This window comes from Struthio camelus, chromosome Z (assembly GCF_040807025.1).
Source record: "Struthio camelus isolate bStrCam1 chromosome Z, bStrCam1.hap1, whole genome shotgun sequence".
NCBI lineage: Eukaryota > Metazoa > Chordata > Aves > Struthioniformes > Struthionidae > Struthio > Struthio camelus.
Genome location: NC_090982.1, coordinates 13895587 through 13917973, shown reverse-complemented (window position 1 = coordinate 13917973; position 22387 = coordinate 13895587). Strand labels below are relative to the sequence as shown.

General features: G+C 42.2%; 1 protein-coding gene across 6 annotated transcripts in view; it reads right to left on the bottom strand.

Annotated features, from left to right (window-relative positions):
- The window catches only part of ZNF462 (zinc finger protein 462), a 91072-nt gene that overhangs the window by 27297 nt on the left and 41388 nt on the right, over window positions 1–22387 (bottom strand). For 4 of the 6 annotated variants that reach the window (XM_068927204.1, XM_068927207.1, XM_068927205.1 and 1 more), the window contains exons 3-7: window positions 16754–22236; window positions 15651–15815; window positions 13777–14051; window positions 10519–10637; window positions 6229–6420 (exon numbers count right to left, since the gene is read on the bottom strand). In XM_068927204.1, the coding sequence (XP_068783305.1) occupies window positions 6229–6420; window positions 10519–10637; window positions 13777–14051; window positions 15651–15815; window positions 16754–22236 (6234 nt within the window). The remainder of the gene's footprint in view (window positions 1–6228; window positions 6421–10518; window positions 10638–13776; window positions 14052–15650; window positions 15816–16753; window positions 22237–22387) is intronic. The other 2 variants (XM_068927208.1, XM_068927209.1) reach the window with 2 other exon arrangements.

Sequence of the window (22387 nt, the reverse complement as noted above, 5' to 3'; positions counted from 1 at the left end):
CCCTGGCCACCAAACTGTTCTCAGCATGCCACAGGAAAAGGCCAAAAGTCAAACAGTTATTCACCACTGGAAGGAGCTTCAGGGAACCAGGGCATCCCCAGTGCCCCAGGTCCTTGAAACAGCGAGGAGTTTGCTCAGTAGACTTGTAAGGAGAGAAACAAGCCCTGCACTTTTTCCGCCAGCGCCTGCCAATCTGACTCAGGAAAAGAGTTCCCAACTGATCCCACATCTGATAATTAGTGTAATTCTGACCACAAGAAGTAAGACATACCAACAAGTACCCGAGAGTCTTAATAAGCATTGGTAAGTAGCTCGGCCACTGGCAGCACCTCTGGGAAGGAAATAGAGGGAAATTCTGAGAGGAGAGTAGAAACTTGCCCTGGGTTAGAGAAAGAAGGAACGAGGCGAGGAAAAGGACCAGACTGAAAGGAAGAAGAGTTCATCTGAAATTTGAGAGGGAGAAGACAGGCATGCAGTATCATTCCTACAGGGCACAAAAGCAAGGAAACAGGCAGAAAAGGAGATACCTTTCTGAACCCTGACTATGGCTACAAAAGGAAAGGCATCTTCTGATCAGCAGAGTGCTGATCACCATCTTGCATCATTAATATGGAAGCTATCCTACCAATTCACCTTGCAATTAAAGCAATTAGGCATTAAAGCTTTGCCTGAATTTGCCCTGTAGTCATTACTGGCTCTCTGCCTCCCTGATCAAACAACAGACAAGTAGAAAGACTTCAAAAGAGTGGTGTCCAAACAGGAAAAAAAGGAAAAAAAAAACCCCAACAAGAATAACAAAAAAAAAAAAAAACAAACTAGGAGTCCTAAATACAAAGAAAAGGCAATTCTACTCCAAATCTGGCTTCCGGGCTGTGAGGATTCCAACCTACTGTGGTCTCACCCTAACAGTGGTGGCCATAAAACACTACGACACAATAGTGATAATGAGAAAGAAACAACAACAAAGGTGAAATTTCAAGGAAGAGCCTCACAAGCGACAGGCTTAGAGACTTTCTACCCTGCTTGGAAGGTTACAGAAATACTTCTCACCAAGAGCAACACTGCCCATGGATAGAAATAAATATGTCAGCTACAAAATAAGTTAAGCATTAAAAATATAAATAAATAAAATCAGGAGTAGCATGTCTGAGCATATAGGAAGCTTGCCTCTCTTCTGGAAGGTGGAAGGAAGAGGGAGTTGAGTGGCTCTAGGGCTGAGTGGACTACAACAAAAGTCTTGTCTCACTGGCACTAGCTAGAGACATTTGTTAAAAACCCTCCCCTCTTCCTCACAGCTCTCCTCTGGTTCCGCTAGTGTATGAAATTGTTCCAGCAAACCTGCTAAAGGCCCTCTGTGCCCCTCAGGATTGCAACTGTCAAGCAGTACAGAAGAGACACATCCTGATTATGCATTATCCGTTTTGCAAAGAAAGTGTTCAAGCATGGGAAGGGATTTACAGTTCTTAAACAACAATCCTAGAGACAGGACTTAGTCAAGCAGTTTTGTACCAGCCAGGCTCTAGCAAACCAAGACAGATGTATTTATATTCCAGTCTCCAGATGAGACAAAGTTCTTTTCCACTCGTAAAGGCTAAAGTTCAGAAAAAGCTGGAATAGGGCATTGGGTGTTTCAGTTAGTAGCTTTCAATACATTTGCTCCTGCAAGTAATTAAATGTAATGAAGATGTTCATGTGCCATGCCCTGGGAAAGTCAAAAAATCTTCTACTTCTGACTCTGCATGTGTTTTGTGATGTGTGCTGGTAATAATGACGCATACTGTTTGGTTTGCCTAACAGTGAAAACCATGATTATTGGGCTCCAAGGGCATGCACAAAGTGTGCTGCTTTCTACATTTCAAGAGCTGGCTACCGTTAAAAGGAAAAAAGATCTTGTGCAATGGCAACATGAATGAGAAGATATTAGAAGCCACATCCATAAGATTTGGATCTTGTTTATCACTTGCACTTCACTGTGTCCCTACAGCAAGTATATATTCTTAACTATTAAAAATAAAAAAAATATTTTTAATTACTTCACACAGTCATGACACAAATAAATTTATGAGGCTTCAAATCTGCCAGCCATATCAATACAGAGCAGCACTTCACTCTACAAAGCAGTTAAACCAAAAGGGGTTATTCATAAAATAAAGCACTACTCAAAAGAAGCAATAGTTCTAGCCAGGGCGAATTATGACCAACATTTTACATACTCCCAAGAAACTTTCGCTGAGGGTGAAGTAATAACACTACACCAATGATCAATCTATGGAGCCATTTTGTTTTATGGTCTTTATGACAATAGGTTCCACTCACAGATTTCTCCGGTTTACAGGAGAAAGGCAGTCCTCCACCTCCACAGCCCTTGAATACGAGCAAACATACCTAACCAGGCCTTACACAAGCAAGCGTCGGCTCCTATGTGCACTCTCCTTACCTAGTATTCACTTTACAGATAATACCTGATCCACTGTTTTCCAGTGTTTAGTCACACAGTTTTTGTGTCTCTGCCTGGCTTTCAAGTCTTCCTCACCGACAGGGATGATGACGCTCTTTTAATATTGTAATGACTTGACAACGCAGACTGCGGGATTTCACTGCCTTGCACTCAAGCCAACAGGAACAGAGCTGACTCCATACAGTGCAAGACTGTAGACCCTTATCTGTGACACATATTGATTGCCCCACAGGATGACAATATTACCAGTAAATCCATATAACCCTTCTGGGCGGAGATTAACAGAAATACAAGTTCTGGTTCTCAAGAAGACTGTTAAAGAACACATAACAAAAAATACCTTTTCAAGGGTTTCACCCAATCCTCCTCAAAGATTGAATAGTGTGAACAATTTCATTTTTTTTCTGAACTTTCACTGTCTAAGACCTCAAAATTCTTAAGCCACCTTTTGTTGTAAAGTGTAAGCAAGTAAGTAAATCCAAACAAACCAAAATTCTAACCATACAACTGAAAATACATAGAACACCACCATCTCTGTTTTCCAAAAGGAGAAATACCTGTAAACTATTGGGACAGCAAAAGACATTTTACCAGAACGGCCACCTCATTGTTTCAATAGGAGCTAAACACCGCCAAACTTTCAGCGCTCCTATGCTATGCAAAACAGAAAAGTCACCCTGGTGATCACCATTTGCTGGTCTTTTGTGGCTATTTGTAAAAAGAACAGTGATTTACCTCTAGAGAGGTTATGGTACAATGTGAGCAGGTTCCTTCTGCATCAAGATATCACACAACACATAGAAAACCAGGTAGGATACAAAAAGCAGCATCTTCCAGTGATGTTTCGCTAACAAAGCCTTCTCCGCTGACTCACTTCAGAAATTGCCACAAACACCCTGTTATGCAACTACTCTGAGAGAGGTATATGAGCGTTAAAGTGGTTATCACGCTTTTTAATGACAACCTAGTTGCCAGGGATGGGCCTACTTAAACCACTAAACTGCTTCAACTTTGCCTCAATGCAAAGTGCATCAAGCCTCAAAATATCTCCAGGACACACAGTTGAACATTTCAGATATGCTGGCTGCTAACCACACTGAACTGAAAGAGATGAGTCACACAAATTTAAATATATTCTCGTCTGTTAATGAAAGGATCAACCTAAAAGAACAAAAGAAACGTTCTAAGGAAGGTCCCTCAGGGAACAATTTCTGCAGGAAAAAAAAAAAAAAAAAAAAAAAAAAGCAGCAGCAGAAGTTCCACTGGGCTCTTGTCCCAGAACAGCTCTATTCAAACAGGAGCTCTGCTATTACAATTCAGTACCCTTTTCCCTTTCCTCCATCTTTACAGAGCTCAACAACTGGCAAGATGAGTTCTGCTAGCTTCTCAAATCTCCCCAAGCCATCCTGCTCTGTTTCCTCTTTCAACTACAATATTCATCCACAGACAAGAACAGACCTTTTCTGCAGCCATTTCAGTCATACTGGCCTGCTGCATACCAACCTATATAAACGAGTCCCTAACAATGTGAGGCAACCTTCTTGTCTGCCTTTCACCCCAGCCCGGACTCAATTTTATATCCCCATTAACTTGATCACAGCCCAAGCGAAGGTTATTTATACAGGCTAACACAGGTGAAATCCAACTACAGTACGCTGTGTGAGCCTCACTTAATATTGCCTCCAGCTGGACATAATAGTGCCTCTCACACATACCAATACTTCCTATTACTGGGACCGGTCTTTTATCTAGTTCTATGTACCACCTGCAACTTGCAGGCCTATGCAACACACAGATTGATTCATTCCCTTCTAAAAACCAAAAATAAATGATGTCATAAGAGCAGTGATCTGCAGCAAACTTCATAACGTCAAAAAATTGCTTAACACAGGTTATTCCTTCCTCAAGCAATGCTGAAAATGTTAACAGGATTATTATTACACCCGTACTTGTCTGACTAGCTCCCCAGTGGGTGGCTTCTATTATTGTCAAAGTGACTTAACCATTAACCCTGTTTAAAGATGATCAAGCTAATTGGGACAAATTCTGTGTTGGTCTCAGGCTGCAATACAAATCTAGGTAAGAGTCATCCTTATAAAGTGTTTCTGTTAAGATGCATTACTTTATTTGTTTTAGGAAGAGTTCACATTAAAGGCTATAAAATTATCTTCTACAGAGATCTGCATTCAATTTGTAACTCTCATACTATGACTTTGCGCTCCTAGGATCAGGAAAAAAAGAAAAAAAAAAAAAAAGGAAAGTAAATTCATCAAAACTGTCCTTCTGCATCTCTCAACACCATCCTGACTAGCAAAACTTGGTTAACAAATTGGAAAGACCAAGACAGCCACTGAAAATTAATTTCTACCTCTTAACAGTCAGTCATTGAACAGTCTTTTTAGAAAGTAATAGAAAAGTAATAGATACTGCACAAGATGCACTCTGTTTGTTGGATTAGTTTAAGCTAGCATTAGCAAAAATGAACGCTCAGTTAGTAAGTCTCCACGGCACTGTCCAGATGCCCTTTGACAAAAGGCAATCTGAGAGCAGCTGAAAAGATTCTGATCCCAGAAGTGACTTGCTGAACCACAAAAATACTATTCACTTTCTTTTCTTCAAAAAATTATTTCTATCCTAATCTTTTCTTTCTTTAAATTATCATCTGCTATTTTCTGGACTTATTTCTTGTCTTTCATTCTTTCTTATTTCACACTTTTTTTCCAATGCGAAAGAAAAGAAGGGGAGACGGGAGACCAAAAAAGCTATAAAGCAATTAGTCATGACACTTATCTCCTCCTTCATTTCACTAGCGAAAAGAAAATTCTTTTTTATTTAAAAAAAAAAAAAACCTACACACACTCTGGAAAGATTTGAACATTTTTTTCTTCTCCTAACACCCCCACACCCTAATTCCTTGGAATTTCTGCAATCCTGAATCTTTTATTTACCTTCAGCTACGTTCTCCTCCCCTGTCAATGCAACTCATCCAAAAATCAAGACTTATTTCCTGAAAGGCCAATTCTTTTCTTAATCGGCAGGAAGCAACCTAGTCTCACTACAAGTCTCACAAGCAACCACTGCAAATGTTTTAAAGCTTGCTATAATGCCGCACTACATCTCTCCTACAAGCCTACATTTTCTCAGTTAACTGCATCCCTTCCTCTGCTGCTTCCTAGATATCTCCTGGATCCTTCTCTTGCACAAGGGCATTAAAAGCTTTCAAGGAAAGCAGGGAAAATAGAACAGTTCTCAGAGTCTCTCTCCAGCAGAAGCAGCTTAATATCTGGAGGCACTTTTTATGCACTCCGTAGCAAGAACAAGAGAATAATCACTGGTACTACCATTACAGGTACACATTTTAAGCTTAATCATATGCTTTCACTAAAGTGCTCTCTTAACAAGGTAAAGGGACGTTTTTCAGGAGCACAAATGGAATTAGATGCTCCCGTTCCCATTTGCTTTCAGTAGAAGCTCTGCCTCTGAAAATTTTGTACAATTTACATCTCTGCTAAAAAGTAAAGCCACCATGACATTCCAAAGTCAGGTGCTGACAGGATAAGTTAGTGAAGCATGAATTGGTGAGGATCTAAAGCAGGTCTTGTCCTAAAACACCATATTTACTCTTGTTTTGTTGCAACTTCTGAGTCCTCTTAATGACCAAAGGAAGCTGCTGCTTGGGCAAGCTGCCTGCTGTAGTTTTTTTCTTTTTTAAATAAAAATATTAAGTGGCACCTTAGAAAATTAAACTCTTGCTCTGAGGCACCTCTTACCATTAGAGTCCTCCACTTCTTCAGCAGGAGTGTGGTTCTTGGAGGTGTGGTGGGCGTGTGAGGCTGCAAGGTTGACAATGCGGGGTCTTGGTAGTGTCAGTGCTTTCCCATGCACTTTCAAGGAGTGCTCTTTCAGCTGGCTGATTGTCATGGTGGAAAATGAGCAGGAGGAACATTTGTAGGCATGTTCACCTGGGTGAGCGAAATACAGGCAAGTCATCAGCTCACAAAAGAAACAGAATGGGGCCCCCATACTCCTCCTACTGAACTTGGCAGTAAATTCCCATGGATTCCTTCAGCGTGAGACTGATCCCAAAGAGAATAACCTGTATGGGTGTCTCTGCTGCAGCAGTCTGCGGGTAAAAACACCTGCTTTGAACCAAACTATCACTTTCTGACAACTGCAGATCCTTGTCAAGTGACCGATGTCAAAAACATAGATCAGACTCTTAGCATGCCTGTGTTGCATGGTATGGGAAGAAAACAGATTCTGGGATGAAAATGGAGCCTTCGACTATAGCACTTCCAAACTTCTTTGGGAGCACAGCAGCTAAAGAGGGTGAAGTCATCCATTTTTGCATGCAGCACATCCAACATCGTCACTAACGAAGCAAGAAGGAGACTGCACAATGCTGCAAAAGGTTCCTCAAAAAAAAAAAAAAATTATTTGAGGAAAAGGTCATGTTTTCCTGATGTGAAACCTGCCATCAGGCAGGAATAATCTCCATAGAACTGGTAACCAACTCAAGGTTGGTTTACTACAAGAACTGGACACGACAATATCAAGGACACTGCATATTTGCAGGGCTATGTGACAGCATGTTATGGAGGAGTCTTGAAAGAAGTGAAAGAACAGAAGTAATGAACAGTAGTGAATTTAATTCCAAATACATTCCAAGCCATAAAGACAGAATACAAGGGAGAAACAAAACCCTGAGACAAGATTTGTTCGCATTAAGCCTCATAGATGCGACTGGAATACAAAGTGAAACGGTCCAACATAAACAGTGTGATATACAAATAACAAGTCATTGTTTTGGAAGTGCAACTTCCATGTGTAAGGATAACACTGGCCACACATGAGTTGTACATAAAGTGCCAAAACTAATACGGGAGTGAAATATTCATGAACAGCAATGGCAGACCAAGAGCTCTGTGTAATGAACAAGCAGAAAACGTCTTCCATTTCTCAACAAATTTAGCAATCAAGGCTCTCAAAACAGATTTGTTTCCAACACCAGCAATAAGCAAATCAAAAGAGAATGTGAAAATACAGGTACTGCAGCAAGTCAAAGTAAGCACACGTGAAAAGATTAGCGACAACCCTATATTAAAATAATTCCCATCCCTCTCTTCCAGAAAAACTGTGCTAATCATGGGGAGAAAATATGCACCCCTAGAAGCCTCTTTGGGTCATCTGAAAGACAACAGTGCACATGACAGGCTGCTTAATGGAACAGGATAATGCAAGGACAAAAGGTCTCCAACCTCGGAGATATTCAGAACCCAAGTGGACATGGTTTCGGGCAACCTGCTCTAACCAATCCTTCTGGAGCAGGGGGTTGGACCAGACGATCTCCAGAGGTCACTTCCAACCCCAACTATTCTGTGATTCTGTCAAAAAGAAACTCCAAGGTGTAATAGATATAAACCTTCACAATTTGTTTAAAAGATTCTGGGATGAGGGTAGGCACCAACTATTAGCTTAAAATTATAATAAGAAATTAAGCAAATAGAGGATCACAAATTAAGAAGTTTGGATAGAATTAGTAAACATACCCACTATTCAGCAGTAACAGTTCACGTGGACATCAGTATGAGAGAATGTGTTTGATTTCAGAGTCAAGGCTACGGTTTTACTCAACAGAAGGGTTTTTCACATTTTCAGTTGCTAGTTTTGCATTTCATAAAATAATGACATTAATATATGAATCAATATATCGCAACAATTTCCATGTGGGACTGTCTCAAAACCTGAGATCTCCCCAGAGCATTACGTTCCAGATTATGTAGAACCTCAGTAGGGCAAACACTCTGGCTTACTATCTAATTTGAGGTGAAAATAATTGACAGCACATTTAGAGATACTGTGAACTATTCTGCTCCATGCCACAGGAGATGGCATATACCGGATGAGAACAAATGCCAGAAACAGTGACCGGTACTAGCTGTTAGGAAAGAACACATTTCATAGTGAATGAAATTTGACCAGTCCTCAAAAGATGATGGAGACAGGCAGACTGAGTGAAAGACTCCAGGATTTAGCTGAACTTTAAAGACCCCCAGGAGACTTTACAAAAACTCAAGGGTATGCTGCAGGTTTCCACTTCTAAAAAAACCTGATAATGAGATGATTGATGAGAGAAAAAAAAAAAGTGGTAACAAAAGAAAGATTCAGAGAAACGCCATGTTACTAAAAGACTGGGGAGTCTGAGTAAAAGTACCCATAATGTGATTATTCAGTAGGATGTATTTCTGAAGGACTGACTGAAAACATAACAGAGCAAAACTCCTACAGAAAAGTATGCCAGCAATTTTCATGTGATATGAATATTTGTTTGGTAGAAATGGACCGAGGCAGAAACAGACCATAAAACCTTTTGGAAACCCTACTACACAAGTCATTGTGCGAAGCACTCCACGGGCTTCAGAAAGCAGCTATGAAATTGTGTTCTTGTATGATGCAAAACACAGGTCCACTAATCGAGTTCAAGGGCATGAATTTGTGATATATAAATCAATGACCTGCATGAAAAGGATTGTACAGTAAATATTAGCTGCGTGCTAGTTATGCCACTAAAATCTGAAAGATTCAAAAAAGGTAACACAGAGGAGCCCAACTGTACAACGACATAAGAGAAAAAATATATATATACGTTTGGCCAAGACAGAACATTGGCACCTCCATACAGCATCTGGAACTTCATAAACTGAAACTGTTGCATACAGATAGATTTCCTAGAAGAGAAAGAACGCCATACTCCCATACAGAAGGGGGCTACAAAAAATTAAGTTAATCCACAATACTCATCCAAGTACAGAAAAGGGTCCTGAAATAAAAGCTCTATCATCAAAAGATAAAGCATGCAAGTGTGAAACTTGAAATTAACATAGGAAATGCAGTACAGCATAGACTACCAATCCCTCCTGAAGTTTTACAGATGAGAAGTGCATTTGGATCAAGGGCCACAATTACCTTATCAGCCAACAGCTACAAATTCCTCCTGTCCCTCCTCCCCATTTTCCCTGTCTTCCTCCTCCCCTCCAACTTGAGCACACAATGTGGTAGAAACAAAAAGTAAGGAAAGGAATGTATTTCTAGCACCTTGTCATCTGTTCCAGTTTTTATTTGCACGTTGCAGTAATTGGACTAGTTTGCACTTTTTCTAGATTGCTCCATATTCTGCTATTTGCATGAGAACGCGTGTATGGACTGAGGTCGGGGGTGGTTGTTTTTTTTTTGTTTTTTTTTTTTTTTTTAACTGGAAAGACGCAACACAAGCCAATGGAGCCATTGGTTCTTGACTCGTCTTCGCGTAACTTTTCAATGCACGACGGTGCCAAGAGTCTAGGGCCAAGGAATAAAGATCAGTCACCTACCAGGACATTTGTATCTCACATCTTTGAATAGTCAAAGGTGCAACACTTTGAGGTGACCTATCCTGTATGATGCATCACCTTCCCAATTCTGCTTCATCAGAAGCATGTTTGCTTGCTTGTATTTATTCTGTACTGCAAGATAGAGGTCTGCAAGATAGATGTCCACGTATAATAATGGAACTGTATCATTCTCACTCTGCTGCACACAGATCTGACTGCCAAAGTCTGCAGTGCTTGTTTTAACATGAAAGCCACCATAAGATTCTATGAAACCAAGATGCAATCCTCGGTCCTTTCCCCAGAATCACCTAAAGCACAAACATAAATCAATATATAGTGGAATAAAGCTAGTACCAAACAGTTGAGACACCAATGGTATAAGTGGATTGATTGAACATTCTTAGAAACAAGCAAAAATAACAACAAAAATGCATTTAAATAAAAGGAAATAAGAGAAAGATGATCTCGAAGTACCCAACATTTATTTAAATTCTTGTCCTTGTAAAAACATTATCCAAATACCCACTGATTCCAAGAGGTGCAGAGGCTGGCCAATCATGACTCGTCTTTGAAAATCTTACCTAAATTTGGTGAGATAATGCGTGACCGAAATCAGCATCTCTGATCAGCAACAAGAATACATGGGCTATTTCAGCTGGCAGACTGCAAAATTGAGAGAGAGAAACTTACCAGCATGAGCTTTGAGTATATGGGTTTTCAGGCGGCTGTTATAAGAGGACTTGAACGGGCAGAGTTTGCAACGGAACGGCTTATGGTGTCCATGATGGGTCTGCATATGACGATCCAGACTGCAAAAGGAAAGGCAGAAAAAGGAGACACAAAATAGGAAATTATTTCAACTATTCCTTCAAATGCAGACCAAAATACTTGCAGCAATAATAAATTAAGTAAGAGGTAGATCAGGCTCATATATCCTTTCTCATACTATCTCTTAAAATTCAATAGGTCTACTTACAGAACAAAGCAGAATCTAATCTAAGGAAAATGAACAGAACTGACACGAATTTTGTTATGCAGAAAGCAAGCCACTTAAATAAACTCACAGGGAAAAAATACTGTAAATTAAATTACACCTGATTCAGACTTAAAAGACTAGTTGAAAGAAACATGAAACAGACAAGTACAGTAAAATTATCATCATAGATTTCTTTTCCTGGCAAATGTTTTCATGAAAATATGCCCCCTTTTGTCCTCTTGATAGGGGGGGAAAAAAAAAGAGAGAGAGAGAGAGAGAGAGAGACAGAGAGAGACTGAGAGAGAGAGAGAGAGAGAGAGAGAGAGAGAGAGATATTTTTGACCAGCTTTACTGAGGAAGCCTTCTTTTGGTTACAGAAGCAAAAGCAGATTAGAGATCCTGCTCTGGGGAGGGTGCCAGCAGGCTGCAGTTGATGAGTTCCAGGATTAAAAGGCAGCAGTTTCAGACATAACAGAGTGGGAGATCCTGCACGAAGCTCAGCAAGAGAAGAAGGAGTGGCACAGACCAGCTTCTACTTTCTACAGGGGAACTGAAAGCTACCTCGATTCTGGGGGTGCTCAGAATCTGCTATCTGCACAGCTTCTCCTAACAGCTCAGTGAAATTTGGAAGGGAAGAAAGGGTGTTTTCCACAGTTTGTAAGACAATGTCAGATAGACTCCATCTGAGCAAGCCCTGCAGAGCTCTGCAGTTCCTATGCTGTGGCTGACAATCGTGAGTTCACAGTCTCCAGGAGGCAGGCAGCTAGCATCAGCTTGGGCTGCACAGAACTCCAGTACAGACTCTTCTTTGGAAACATTAATGCTCTGTGATCAATCTAGTCTTAGCCTCAGCCTCCTTATCCATGATGACAGAACAACAGCAAGGGTAAATACAACAGTTTGGAGGAGGGGTAGTTTATCAGAACTTAGTAACTCTAGACATACTTCAGTCTTGTTTCCTTTTACTTCACCTAAAATTGTCCTGTTCTTTTTAACTGAATATCAACATCTAGATCAAGAGCAGTCTGTTCCAGCCCTCTCACACTGTACAGATCATCACAGGATCTTTAGTCCCACACTGAAAGAGCTTGAGCCAGGAAATCCCTGTTTACCAGTGCTAACACTGAACTCTGTGTATTCAAACATCTGATGACAGCAAAAACCAAAAAATGACCTTATGTCTCATCTCAGGGCCACTTCACAGAAATGAAATTTAATATAAATACAGTTATTAAAAAATTGTAAGTTGACTTTGAACACTTATATAGTCAGTACTTCCTAAAAAATAGCATGTTTTAAATAGCTGGTAGGGGTGAGCTTACTCAACAATTTAACCATGTTGCCAAACATGTATATGATATACGCCTTAAGCTATTCTACACAGTCACACTTGTAAGTATATTCACAATCAAATACTTTGCCAAGTAAGATTTTTCTGAAGGCAGGTTTTTAGGTTTTGGTCAGGTTTGCAGGAATAGTAGGCCGTTTAAACATTGGCTTGGCCTCTCTCACATACTCTATCTAGCAAGAGGCTGATTACATCAGGATCAAAAATACCAGATGAAGCTGAATACCATCCCAACATTGACACCACCTATTATCAAGTTAGGCGATACCCGTACAGTTCCTCCCTGCCATCCATCACCCTCTGACTCGCCAATCCTTCCACTCATCGGATACTACGCTATATGCTTCCTAGGAAATGGAATGACTAGAGACCAAATTCAGCACCAGTCTAATTTTGGAAACAAACCAATTTATTTCGGCAAGCAGCAGGTCTCGTAAGCCACCTGAGGTAGGGCACCCCCAGTGACAGTCTTGCCAGAGAAGGTTGTGATATGCCCAGAGGTACCTATCCTTTCCCCCATGCCCTTCCTCATTGTTGGCCTTTTCAATCCACAGGCCTTTTCCACCTGGCAGACCAAACTGTGCCATTGATTTGACATGCTGTGACAGTTTTGTTTTTTTTTTTTAAATCTGCTTTTCAATCCAAGGGATTTAAAAATGCTTTTTATCATGCTTTCTCTCCCACGTGCATTTGATTTCAAAACCGTGACACCTTCCTGTGTCACTGTCCAGAATTTAACAGTGCTCCTGACAGTGCTATGAATGCCTACACCAAAGGAGCACCTGGATCTCTCTCCTGCTGTTGCAAGAGTAAGCAAGCACCTCTCTCCCCAGCAACGAGAGAAATCAATACACGCGTATCAGTCTGAGATGCTAGTGAAAAATATCCCACAAACCTCATTTCTTTGCGGTAAACCATATACGTAGTTACGATTAAAAGAATCTTAAAAACTATCCAGATAAAGACAAAGTCAACCTTAGGGAAATCATAAGGAACATGACTATGATCCCCAACTATGTGTTTTTCCATGTGCTGCCTCAGACAAGGAAGTGGGCTGAGGAACCTGCCAGTATACCATGCTGGTGTGAAAACTGTGTTTGTAGACTGAAATTGCACACCATAATTAAGAAGGAAAAAAAAAAATGTAATTTTAAGATAACTTTACCATAGCTGTTTAACATTAGAAAACTCAGTCAAAGAGTTGCAGTAATTAGAAACAAGGCAGTTATGTGCAGCAGCAGTTTATTATACATGAAAGTAACCAAAAAAAAAAAAAAATTCTCTCCTCTTCTTCACTTGTTGAAATTTCATGCTTTTGACAATGCTACAGAAAGTGCTGGGCTTCACTGTTTGCCGACTGAAAAAAGTCGTCTTCTTTTGTTTGCGTGCATTTTCCCTACACGCAACAAAAAAAAGGACTCTAAATTCAAGAAGATACAAAGATGTGACCTTTTCTAAACAGCCACATACAATGGCTAAAGGTTTTGGCGCATAGCAAATATCTAAACATCGAGGAAAATGTTGCTCAAAGTCAAGTTGCATGCGCTTTCTTTCAACATCAACCTACGAACAGTAGTGCTACTCTGTTCTTCTTTTGAAAATAAAAAAAAAAACCATAACTTACTTGTGCCTGAAAGCTGAGACAAAGGAGCAATACTGGCAGCTGTACTTGTCTTCCCGGGTAAACATGGCGAGAGCCAAGTGACTCCTCTCGTGAGATCGTAGACCCTGCATAGACATCAAAACCCGGTCACACTGGCTGCAGTGGTAGCCCCCAGGCCTGGTTTCATCTTCCAAGGATGTTCCAGATTCAGCTTCTGTAAATTCCACAATGCCAGGGTCTTTGGCTCCCTCACAACCCTCCATCAAAGTTGTGTTTGAAGAATCTTCAACTTCCTGCTAAAAAACACATACCCCCCCAAAGCCATCAATTCTCTCTCCCTTCTGCCCCTTAATCTTTCCCATGTGTTCATTTCAGTGTCTAGGTTTCCCACTGTCTCATTTTTCTAAATATATCCCTAAGCACACTCCATACCAATGGCTTTCTGAAAAAAGAGACCCTATTTTTAAGGGAGGAAAAAAAAGTAATTATATACAAACACACATCATATACAAACACACAAGCGGAAAACAAATCTCACAGTTTGAACAGATCTGTGTTAGACGAGACAAAAAGACTAGAAAACGAATCATCTGTCTTTCAAGAGTCTTGGCATGAATCCTCCAGAATTGATCTGACAAATGTTAGCAAGGTACGGAGCAAGTTCATTTTTCTTCACTTTCTCTAGTTCACAGAGCAGCTCCTCTACAGACTGTCACAGCAGTGTATTTTACCATGTAGACTTTGTCTATTAGTGTCAAATTCACAAGAAAGAAGCTGGTATTGCAAGACCCTAGAACCCTCATAAAAAAGAAAAACAAAGATTTTTCTCTTGTTCCCTTTCCTAACTTAATTATCAGATAACGCATTTTGCAGTAACTTTAAAACTCCTAAGAATATTTACATCACGTTCTTCTGCTCTTGGATTTCAGTTTTTGTTCCTTGCTGTTTAATATCTATTTGTTCAAAAGATACCACTGACCCCACATAAACTTCACTTGAGAAGCAGGGAGGAGAGGAAATGGTTTGATAGGAGGAAAGTACCACAATCTGTTGATAGTATCAGGTAAGCTAGAAGAAAGTCAGCGGTAGGACAACGAAAGCTCTCTCAAGTAGCATGGGTTTGACTCTGAAGGACTCAGCTTCCTTAAAGCACACAGCTGATGGCACAAAAGAGGCACTCTAAATTACGCTCTGAGAGCTGCAGTGGGAATCTGTAGCGAGTGCTCACTACAGCACGAGGAGAAGGAATGCACAGCCAGTTTCTGCAAGCTTACTGCACCTGCAACTCCCCCTGCCAATATCCTGGAAACAACTGGGCTGCAAAGCACAGCCTGTCCTTGGAGATGTCCTAGAAGATGTTCCCTTACACAGGGAGAAAGCAACAACTTGTTTACAACTAACCACCTGAATAGAACCAAAGCTCAGCTGGCCAGTTTGAATATTTCGTTTGGAGCCAGCATGGCAATTGCATCTGCAAAGGCATACCACAAGCAACTTCACACGTTTGCAGGAGCACACTTCCTCTGCTTAAAAATGAGAGTTTAACTAAAGAAAAAAGTAGCCTACAATAGCTGAAAGTTTCCTGCTCATAAACCAAGCCTCTCGGTCATCAGCGGCACCAACTCCTTTGTGGCAGAGAAGAAATGGGAATTAGATAGTCTTCATGTCCCTAGATTAAGAGCGGAAGAAAGTTAAAACATCTCAAAACAAACAAACGCACTGCAGAAAACTGAAATGTTAGATTAGAACGTCATGCTGAACTGAAAAGAGAACCCAGTCCAAAACACATTCAACTCCACGAGAGTCCTCCATGGCCTTTCAGTAAGGCCTTAATCTCAAACACAACAAAACAAAAAATTACAGGTCACCTTTATTTACCTTTTTTAAATTCTCACCTTTACTGTAGCTGACACAGAAGAGACATTCCCATATTGGACATGCTTGCGGAGGTGATTACAGATAGCGCGAAGTGTTGGATGGACTTCCACACAAAATTTACATTTGTAGCCAACCACTTTCCTCTCCTTAAGTTTTGAAACATCTTCCAAGTGTCCAAAAGCCTATTGGAATACACAAGCACAAAACAATTTACACATTGAAGTACATATTGATCTCTTATTTTTAAGAGCACACACCAGATTGCGCACATGAAGAGAAATCACATTTAACATACAGATGTCCTGTTTCACAGAACCACAATTTCTATTGACACTTACTAAAGGCTCCAGAATAAGCAGACAAGATGTCTGCACAGGAGGAACAATAATAGGGAGAAACAATAACAATAGTTTCTCCATAACAGGGATCCTCTAGAAGATAGTTCAGGTTGCAACTGCAAAGGCAAATCACTACTTCCAAGAGCTGTGAGGAGCTTTCCACAGTAAGTACAATTATTCCAGACTGGGGGAGAAATAGGTGGGGAGTGGGCAGGAAACAGGCAAAATTTGGTCTTCTGCTCACAGGGCACTTGTCCAACGCTTCAGTCATCAGATAGATTCATATTAACATCGAGCTTTTTAATCAGAGAAAGCACGGAAAGAGACAAGCTTGAGTAGGAAACCGGTGTGTTATTTTGTGGTATACTGCAGACAGGGACAGGACTTTTTGTAAAGAATCTATAACAAAGTACATGGCAGCCTTGAAACAAAAGAACTAGTAACTGCCAGATACAGATGGCCTTCCAGAAGGGTGGGAGGAAGGAAAGAAGATAAAGAAACCACTAAAGGAAGCAGCAGGAAGGAGTAGGGCTTCCTATAGAACCTAGGAAAGAGTGGAGAATGAAGGAAAAGATGAGGAAATTAAAGCAGAATGTGTTTGCAGCTCACTGGCACGCTGAGTCATTCATTAGCCTGTGGTCATTTGGCTGTCAGAGAGAACATGCAAGTGAACATTAGTACTAAGGAGCCTCTCGGGGTGCAGAAGGGTCGTTTTTTACTTCTTTCTTTCCCCTTGCAGGGAGGACAGAGCAGGGAAGGAGACCCGACATACAGAACCTTACCCTCTCTTGTTTGAAATCTGCAAAAGCACCATCCGCGTATTTCTGCTTGCTCAGAAGCTGTTTCCTCCTCTCCTGACGTTTGGCACGCTTCTGGAATTCCTCATTGTGACTATTCAAGTGTGAGGTCAGCTCTGCCGTGCTATGCAATTTAGTATCACAGTGCTTGCACTGGTAGACAGCGTTCTGCGAGCGGGTGCCACTTCCCAGTATGGTAAAGTCTCTCTTCAAATCCTTGCTGTGGTGGTCAGTGTAATGCATGCACAGCAGCTCTGCTGTGCTGAATGAGAGCTTGAAACATTTTATGCACCTGAAAGGAAGCCACTCAATTTCCTGAGCTTCGCTCTCCACCTCAGGCTTTTCAAAGTCATTCCTCTCCTCAGTTGGAGTTGGCTTTTCATGTTCATCAGCATATACAGCAGTGAAGTAACCCCCTAGCTTGCTCGCGTGCTGCTTCTTAGGGAAAACACCGGGGTGACGCTTCATGTAGTGGGACACAATACCCTTTTTGCTGAAGGACTGGAAGGAACAAAGTGAGCATTTCTTCTTCTCCACAGCTCTCCTCAGCTCCTCGCTTAACTGAGGAGTGTCATCTTTGGGAGGAGATGGAATGATCACTTTATTGGGTTTGTCGCTTACCGTCCTGGAGGCTGCTAAGCAGTGAGTGTAGTAAGCATCAATGTCATGTCTTTTCTGGTAGTGTGCCGCAAGCCCCTTGCGGATAGGGTTGGTGTAGGAACACAGAGCACACTTGAAGAGGTTGTTCTTGCCTTCCGGCTGTGCTCGGACATTGTTATGTTTGATGCGGTAGTGCCTGGCTATCCCCTTCCGGGTGGAACAGAAGTATTTGCAGAGCTGACATCGGAAAACTGTGTGAGACACTAAATGAGAACTGGAGAAATGAGGTGCTGCGACAGAGATTTCTCCGATATCCTCAGCAGCAATTTCTGGGGAGGCCTTGATTTCAGTCACTATGTCTGGCTCCACTGAGGCAGACACCTTTGGTGGTGACTGCGCAAAAACATCAAATTCAGGCTGATTGTGGTATTTCTCATAGTGAATTTTGAGCTTCTCCAGCGTACCATGGGTATAAGGGCACAGTTTGCACCGATAAGCACCATAGCCTTGCTTGAAAATCCTGCTCGTCTCTTCCACATCGTTCTGAGTGATGTCATTTGACTGTTCCACGTCATGCACGAAGTCTTCAGCAGTGACCTTTATTGATGGGTGCCGCTTCTGGTAGTGTGTGAGGACACCGTGAATGCGTGTATTAATGTATGGGCAATGTCTGCACTTATATACAGCTCCTGGGTTAATGTCTATATCCTGAGCAAAGTCTGCAGCTTTTACTTTCATGCCAGGATGTTTTTTCCCATAGTGTGTCAGGAGACCATGCAAATTGTTGTACTCAGATTGACAAACCGTACACTGATATGGAGTGGAGGAAATGGCAGGGTTTGCAGATGCCAGCTGGACAGTTTTTTCCTGGGAAAGACTGGGGTCCTCTGCACACTCTGCATCCTGATCCATCTGTGACGTTGTAATCTGGTCTTCAGAACTGATCCTGGCCCCAGCTTCATCGGGCTGCGTGCCAGACTTCTCAGCAGCATCTTTCTCCTTAATGATATCTAACAACACAGATTCATCCCCATTCATGGCCCAAGGGTGAAAAGCTTGGTAGTGATTAGTAATATCCCAAATGGAAGATGCTTCAAAAATGCAATCTCTGCATTTATAGGTCTTTGTCTCTGTTGGCATCACTAGAGCAGGAGGGGAAGGATCAGGACCTGCCCAGAGTTTAGTGGCCATGTATGTATAGTCAACATAATGCTCAGGATGTCTCCTTTGGTAATGCACAAGCAAACCGCTTGGCTCCATGTGTGAATAAATGCACCACTCACAGTGATAACCAGCTTCTATCAAGCCATCCAAAAATGCCCATCTCAGAATGGATGTTACTGTGGCCTTTAGAGTCGGGTGGTCTTTCTTGATATGCTTCCTCAATGCATAGAAGTAAGGTGAGGTGTAGCTACACTGCCTGCATTTGAGGGCTCTCAGCTTTGACTTGTCCCGCTCGGTGCTGGAGGTGTGAGCCGGCATGCTGCCAGATGATTTCTTCTGGCTGCGATCGCAAAGGCTTCTAATGGTAGCTGTATGCTGCCTAATCACATCTGCATTAGCTTTGAAGTCACGATGCTTCTTTTGGTAATGAATGAGCACACCTTTCACGGTTCGGTTTCCATAATCACAGTGTTGGCAGAAGAACATTTCATTCTCTGGAGGATTCGCGGAGCTCTCGGAACTGCCCCGGCTCAACTGCATTGACACTGGTGGCCTTTGAATACCAGGTGGCAACTCACCAGCCCTCATCATTGCTGCTGTGGGGGGTGCCTGCCTAATGTATTTGGCAGTGACCTTTATTTCTGGATGTCTTTTCTGGTAGTGGACAAGCACTCCCACAACTGAGCGGTTGCTGTACGAACAGTGTTTGCAATAGTAGAGTTCAGTAGCAAGCTCTGGGGGAGGTGGAGGTGGAGGTTGAGAAGCCAAGTTAGACAGTTTTGGGGAGACAGGCGTCCCCATCTCAAAAGACATCTGAGCCAGGGCAGAGCCCCTGTCAACAGAAACTACACGCATGGTCTTCTGAATTCTGAAATAAGATGCCTTTTCTTCAGGGTGCTTTTTCTGGTAATGCACTAGAACTGAATGCATGTTGGGGCTTGCAAATGAACACACATCACAGTCATAAACAACCACAGTATTGACTGAAGGCTCCTTCTGATTTTCACATTCAGGACTAAAACTCTTGGCGGCACTTTTGGTAAAACCAGCTGGCATACCAGCCCCACGAGCCACGGGGGTGGAGGTTGCCATAGTTTTTGGTGCAGAATTCAAGATCTCTCTCAGTGTCTGAGACTCTGTGGTCAGCCCTTCTTGCTGCTCAACAACATAGCTTGAAAATATCATTGCATTGTTAATTTTCACTGTAGGATGCATTCTTTGGTAATGTGGCATCAGGCTTCTAACATTCGGGCTTGTATAAGAGCAGAAGCGACAGCGGTAGATCAGATCAGAGTGATCAAAGTTCAGTACATTCATAGCTTCAGGGTGATGCTCTCCATAATGCTGCTGCAGGTCTTCAAAGTTTGTGTAGTCAATATAGCACTCAAGACATCGGTATACCGCACTGTGATCATTGGGATCCAAGATATATCTAAAGCTGAATTTAATATAGGGGTGCATCCGCTGGTAGTGAGTGCTAACACTCCGGGCAGATTTGTTGCTGAAATCACAGTGTTTACAATAATAAAGCCTGCCAGAGTCATTAAACTCTGCATTCTCATTGTTCTGATCGGCACCATACATGTTTGACTGGCTCCCCAGAACAGAGGCGTTAGGACTCTGATGGTCTTTCATGCTGACAGAAGAATAATAATCTTCCTCATCTTCAGATAAAGTGAGCTCAATTTCTGCTCCATTGGTGGAATTATAATCATGCTGCATGCTTCTGAAGTTTGTCTCCTTCTGGGAATCATTAGCCTCTCTCCCCCACATTTGCTGGGGTGCGTAAGAACTCGAAACCTCTATCATTGGTTCTGTTTGCTCTTCTTCTCTGTCCAGCTCCACTTCTATCTCCACCTCGTTGTCTTCCTCCTCTTCCTCATCATCCTCTACATTAATCACAGCATCTTCTTGCTGTTTGTTTTGGCTGATTTTGCTCTGCAGATTGCTTGCTATTTCATCAATTCTCGTTCTCTTTTTCACAGGTGAGAGATCCAAAGGAAAGTCATTTGACACCTTGCGGGGGGCCTTTGCAACAAAGTTATTTTTAGATGAGAGACCAAGAATTGAGGTCTGGCTTTTCTTCACTGTGCTGGCAGAGGTGTGCACATCTGCCTCACTTTCTTGTGGTGTGTTGGATGGCGGTCCATCATACTTTGGCAAGTTGTCACAGAACGAGTGCTTGTGCTGCTGATGAACTCTGAGGCCTTTCAGAGTCGTGGTAGAATAGTTGCACATTGTGCACTTGTAGGGATGCTGTGAATGGGGTTGGGGTGACTGCTGCTGCTGCTGCTGCTGCGGCGGCATCGGTTCCATCATCCCAGCTGACTTCCTGCCATTTATATTTCCAGTCTCATAAGAAATTGTGCTCTCATTCAAAGAGGCGGCAATGCTTTCGCTTTGAGAGTTCACGGTGTCCCAGTCTGGTGTTGCACCTGTATGACACTGCTTATGGGCTCCAAGCTTTAATGAACTCTTGCAGGTGAAAGGGCATTCATCACACTTGTATACAGCTGTCTTCCCAGAGAGGTGGATGTTCTCAATGTGACGGGAGATGCTTCGGCGATGCATTGTCAGGAAAGGGCAAAAAGGACACTGGAATCTGTTCATATACCTTCTAAAGGGAATCCCCTTTGTCTCCAAAAGTTTGTTGCCATCAGAACCCATCAGCTGCTCTGCAGACATTCCTGAGGTCTGGTGATCCATGGAGTTCAAGCCATTCTCACTGTCCATTTCATTTAGCTCTTCATCTGAGCTGGAGTCATTTAGCATACTGTTTGTTTCCAAGTCAGCAGAAGAATTCGTCATATCAGCAATCCCATAGCGGGATCTGTCGGACAAATTAACCATGCCCGAGTTGTGAGGTGACTTAGGCTTCATTTGAGGATAAGACACAGAAGAAAACTTGGAGGATGTAGAGGAGTTTGGCCTCATAAGGGAATTGCCCACAGAGCTTCTGAAGTTTGAGACATTAGCGTTCGGCATCTCACGTCCTGTCGTATTCATGGAGATATAATTAGAGTTTGGGGAGGCATTCTGGGCGCTCTTACTCTGCACATCAGGTGCACTAGTTCCTTCTTGTTGCTGCCTCAGGCTTGAAAGTATTTTTACCATGCTGCGGTGCTTCTTCATCATGTGGTCACACCAGCGCTCCCTCCGAGGCGTCTGGTAGCTGCACCATTCACAGCAAAAGTTGCCCCTGGACTTTGTCAGGGGCTTGACCATCGATTCCAAAATGCTCCTCTCAACCACCTCCGCAGGCAGTTCCTTGCAGGGCTCTTGCACAGGTACAGAGGCAGACGTCGATTCAGATATAGCAGCAGCAGCAGCAGCAGGGGGAGTTGAACTCTCTTTCAGGTTGTTCTTGTGATACATTTTCTGGTGCTTAATAATCCTTGCACGCCTGGGTGATTTGTAGGTGCAGAACTGGCAAGAGAAAACTTTGCCAAACCCCTCATGCATCATGATGTTGTAATTTAGGGAACCAGCGGCTGGTGGCCCCACTGAGCTCCCCCCAGCCTGTGATCCGTGAACTTTGCGTGTGTGCTCTATGAGGAGGTTTTTGGAACGGAAGTAACGCACACAGAACTTGCACTGGAAAAACTTGTTGGTTGGTTTAGGATTTGGAGCCATATGCTGACCATAGAAACTCTGGCTCTGGCTATAGTAACTTCCAGTCCCCATCTGAGTTGCTGCATTTTGCCCTAAAATAAGAGTTAAAGTGAATATGTAAATAAACAAATTCATTTTTTTCCCCACCCACCCCGTATGCATAAGAATACCACCACATCCTGAATGGATAATAATCACACCAGGATTCCCTTACTTTTTTATGAGACCTATCATACAATAATA